This window comes from Nicotiana tomentosiformis, chromosome 4, assembly GCF_000390325.3.
Source record: "Nicotiana tomentosiformis chromosome 4, ASM39032v3, whole genome shotgun sequence".
Lineage (NCBI taxonomy): Eukaryota > Viridiplantae > Streptophyta > Magnoliopsida > Solanales > Solanaceae > Nicotiana > Nicotiana tomentosiformis.
This window is the reverse complement of record NC_090815.1, coordinates 35,232,125-35,236,605: the sequence shown is the minus strand read 5'-3', so window position 1 is coordinate 35,236,605 and position 4,481 is coordinate 35,232,125. Positions and strand designations below refer to the sequence as shown.

The following is a 4,481-nucleotide window of genomic DNA, read 5'->3' as shown; positions in this document are numbered from 1 at the left end:
CAACCTTAAATAATTAAGTGTTATTAATTGTGTACACGTTATGCGTGACATAATTTTGACACACCAAATATAATGAATACACATACATGTGATTCGTTTCAAGATAACTTCATAATTACAAATAATCAAGCAATTAAAAGCGGTTTAATGAAAAGAGTGCATAAATTTCCTTATAACCTAAAATATCTAGAATTAGTTCAAGCCAAGTATAATTATTAGAGCGACCGTACTAGAACCATGGAACTCGGGTGCCTCACACCTTTCTCCCGGTTTAACAGAATTCCTTACCCGATCTTCTGTGTTTCACAGACTTAACCAGAGTCAATTTTCTTAAATTAGGATTTTAAAATAAATGGTGACTTGGTACACCGTACATATTTATTCCAAGTTGCAACTCTTTAAATTAAAATTGTAACGACCCGACTTGTCATTTTTAGAATTAACGCCTCGTTCAGTGACTTAAAGTCTTGAGCAGCTTTAAAATATGTATTATAACCCGCGGGTGTGGTCAATTTTGATTTATTAAAGTTTCGGAATTAAATTGAAAGAGAAATTCTCAATTTTGAAGCTTAAGTGGAAAGAGTTGACCGGAGAGTTGACTTTTGAGTAAACGACCCCGGAATAGAATTTTGATGATAGCAATAGCTTCGTATGATGATTTCGGACTTGGGCGTATGATCGGATTTGGATTTCAAAGTCCGTAGGATAATTCAACACATTTTGGCGAAAGTTGAAAAAATAGAAGATTTTGAAAAGTTCGGCCGAAGGTGGAAATTTTGATAACGAGGTCGGATTTCGATTTTGGAAATAGGAATAGCTCTATTACGTCAATTATGACTTGTGTGCAAAATTTGAAGTCATTCCGGATTGATTTGATACGTTTCGGCATAAAATATAGAAGTTGAAAGATTTAAAAACTCAAAATTCGATTCGATGCGTGATTCGTAATTTCGGCGATGTTTCACATGGTTTGAAGCCTCGACTAAGTTCGTATTATATTTTGAGACTTGTTGGTATAATTAGTTGAGGTACTGGGGGCCTCGGGCGAGTTTCGAATGGTTAAACGGACCAAAAATGTGCTTGATGGAAATTCTAGAATTTTTCTAGTTCTGGTGCAATCGCACCTGCGATGGAAATGGTCGCAGGTGCGCGACCGCAAAAGCGACAAATTGGAGCTCAGATTTGGGCGATTCTGGAGGGATTCTTCACAAGCTTGGTTGGGGTAAGTGTTCTATATTCTAAAGTGATTATATTTCACGAATCTATGGTTATATTCATCATTTAACTCGGATTTAAATGGAGGAAATCAAGAAATTTGTAAAATCTTCCAAAAACAAAAATTTTAGATTTGGATGTCGATTTGTTATTGAAATTTGATAAAATTGGTATGGTTGAACTCGTATCGGAATGGGTGTTCAGATTTCGTGAAAATTATGTCGGGTTCTGAGAAGCGAGTCCCGCGTTGACTTTTGTTGACTTTTTGGAATAAATTTTTAAGTCGACGTATTATTATTCGGAATTGTTTCCGATGAATTTTAATGAAGTTATACAATTAATTTGGATAGATTCGAGCTGTCCGGAGGTCAATTCAAGCAAGGAGACTATTTTGAAATATCGGCCTGACTTCAAAAAGGTAAGTGTCCACCTTAACTTCGAGTGGGGGAATTACCCCTTAGGTATCGAGTCTTATGTGCCATTTGTGAAATATGAAATGCCATGTACGTGAGGTGATAAGTACGTACTCAGGCTTATATGTGCAAAATTCATTGAGTTAAAGTCTTGGGCAAATTGTGTAGTAATTTGGATAATTGTTAGTATTTGTTAAATCATCTATTTGCCATGCCTAAATTCTTGTTGTTGAATTTGTGTTTATATGACAATTTGGTGTGATTGTTACTTGAAAAATTATGTTTAAGTAAGCATTGTTGGTTTGATATTTCTTGAAATTTAATTCCAATATGAATTTTCCCTATGCAAATAATTTATTAACCAAGTTTAAAAAGAAGTGTTAATATAATTATCTAAATTTGGGTTAATGAAGGCTTTGTTTTATGCCGAGTAATTTCTATCTATGATGATTGTTTTGGGGTGTTATAAACATTGTGTGGAGCCTTGGACTATATGTTGTGAAATTAATTGACTTGGTTGTATCTTTGAAATTTTGGTTGTGGCCATTGGAAAAATTGTGATATGAATTGATTTTGTATGTTGCCGTGATAATTTTTCGTGTATATTGTTGTGTTGTGTGAGTTATTATTTTGAGGAGATAAGGGTGGCATTTCACCGTGTGGCATTTCACTATTTTTGTGTTTGTTGGAATATTGTTTAGGCGGAGCGATAAGGGCGTCTATAGGAGTGATAAGGGTGGCTATAAGAGCAATAATGGTGGCTATTGGTATTGTCAGGGCAGAGGGATAAGGGTAGCTATAGGAGAGATAAGGGTGGCTATTGTCAGGGACGATATGTGATGATGTGGAGTCATGGTGTTGGTGATTTTCATGTAATGTTATGATTTTTTTGTGTTTATTTTATACCTTGTGCAATTTATCTTGTTGTTGGTAAATTAATAACACTCTGATTTATGTTGAAATTGAGAGTCTGTGGCTATTGCTAGAAGGATTATAATTCCATGTATTCAGTTAGAGTTCGTGACTCATTACTACCAGTCTTGGGAGGTTGTACATTCATATTTGTTTCGCTGTTAGTTTTGATTACTTATTTAATTCAAAACAAAATGGCTTCAAAATGTAATTGAAATGGACTTACCTAGTCTTAGAGACTAGGTTCCATCACGACGCATATGGTGGGATTTTAGGTCGTGACAAATTGGTATCAGAGCCCTAGATTCATAGGCTCTACGAGTAACGAACGAGTCTAGCAAAATCTTGCGGATCGGTACGGAGACGTCTGTATTTATCTTCGAGAGGCTACATAACTGTTAGGAATCTTCCACTTCTTTTATTCATGTCATGCGGATTTGTTGATTGTGGAATTTGAGCCTTTGTATCTCTATTCTCTCACAGATGGTGAGGACACGTGCTACCGGGTTAGCTGAGCAGACATCCACACATACTGCTAGGGCTGAAAGAGGTCGGGGCCGAGGTAGAGGTCAAGGAAGGGCACGTGCCGCGCTTGAAGTACATGTCAGAGAAACAACTGAGGAGCCGCCAGTAGATCCAATTGGGGGACAGGTACCAGAAATACCTGTTGTTACCCCTGGACTTCAGGAGACTTTAGTATAGTTCCTGAGTATGTTTGTTACATTAACCCATGCGGGATTGATCTCTGTTGCACCAAATATTCTGCAGATTGGGGGAGTAGCTCCGACTCCTACCACAACTCTAGAGCAGCAGGTTCACGTTTATCAGGTTCCGGGTGTAGTACCGATACAACCTGTTATTTCGGTTCGGCCTGAGGTCAGGCTAGTGGCATCAGAAGAAGAACAAAAGAGACTTGAGAGGTTTAAGAGGTATAGTCCACCTACTTTCAGTGGCACAACTACAAAGGATGCCCAAGGAGTTTTAGAAAATTGTCACCATAGTTTCCGCACCATGGGTATTGTGGAAGTGAGCGGAGTTGTCTTTACTACATTTCAACTGTCAGGCTCAGTATGTCGGTGGTGGAAAATCTTTGAAGAAGGTAGACCAGCCGATGCAACACCACCAACTTGGGCTCAATTTGCAGAAATGTTCTTGAAAGAGTTTGTTCCCGAGACTCTCCGAGATGCGTGGCGCACAGAGTTTGAACGATTGCATGAGGGCACTATGACAGTGTCAGAATATGCCATCAGGTTCAGTGAGTTAGCCCGTCATGCACCTATCTTGGTTCCTACAATTAGAGAACGGGTCCATAGATTCATTAAGGGGCTCGGTTATGATATTAAAATATGCATGGATCGAGAGTTACAAACTGATACTCCATTTCAACAAGTAGTGGATATTGCAAGGAAGATTGAGGGTGCTTAAGGCGAGGAAAGGGAGTCTAAGGAGGCCAAAAGGTCTCGAAGATCTGGAGGGTTCAGTGGATTTTACTCTTCAGCTAGGACCCATTATAGCGGAGGCTCGAGCAGTCGGTTAGCTCAGTACACATATCAGATTACACAGGGTGCTCTAGTTTATAGTGTACCATCGACACGAGATTCTTACAGTGGTTATTCCAGTTATCCAACATAGACTCAGTACAAGTAGCCACGACCTCAGAGGGGTTGTTATGAGTGTGGTGATACTAGGCACATCATGAGATATTGTCCCAGACTTGGGAGGGGTGGATTATTCTCGCAATAGCGAGTACGTAGGTGCGTGAAATTAGTCCGCAGATGTGAAACTGGGCAGAAGCATAAGGACCAAAATGGTCATTTCGCCATTTTTGTTTTTGGACTTTTGGAGCTGAGATTTGGGCCATTCTAGAGAGATGTTTCACAAGCTTGGTTGGGGTAAATGTTCTATATCCGAAAGTGATTATATTTCATGAATATATGATTA

The 4,481-nt window shown here is 38.8% G+C and overlaps 1 protein-coding gene across 1 annotated transcript; it reads left to right on the top strand.

Annotated features, from left to right (window-relative positions):
• Positions 1-3,551: 3,551 nt before the first annotated feature.
• On the top strand, positions 3,552-3,965 carry LOC138909498 (uncharacterized). Its single transcript, XM_070200699.1, has one exon. The coding sequence runs from the start codon at positions 3,552-3,554 to the stop codon at positions 3,963-3,965; it is 414 nt and encodes a 137-aa protein (XP_070056800.1).
• The last annotated feature ends 516 nt before the right edge of the window (positions 3,966-4,481 follow it).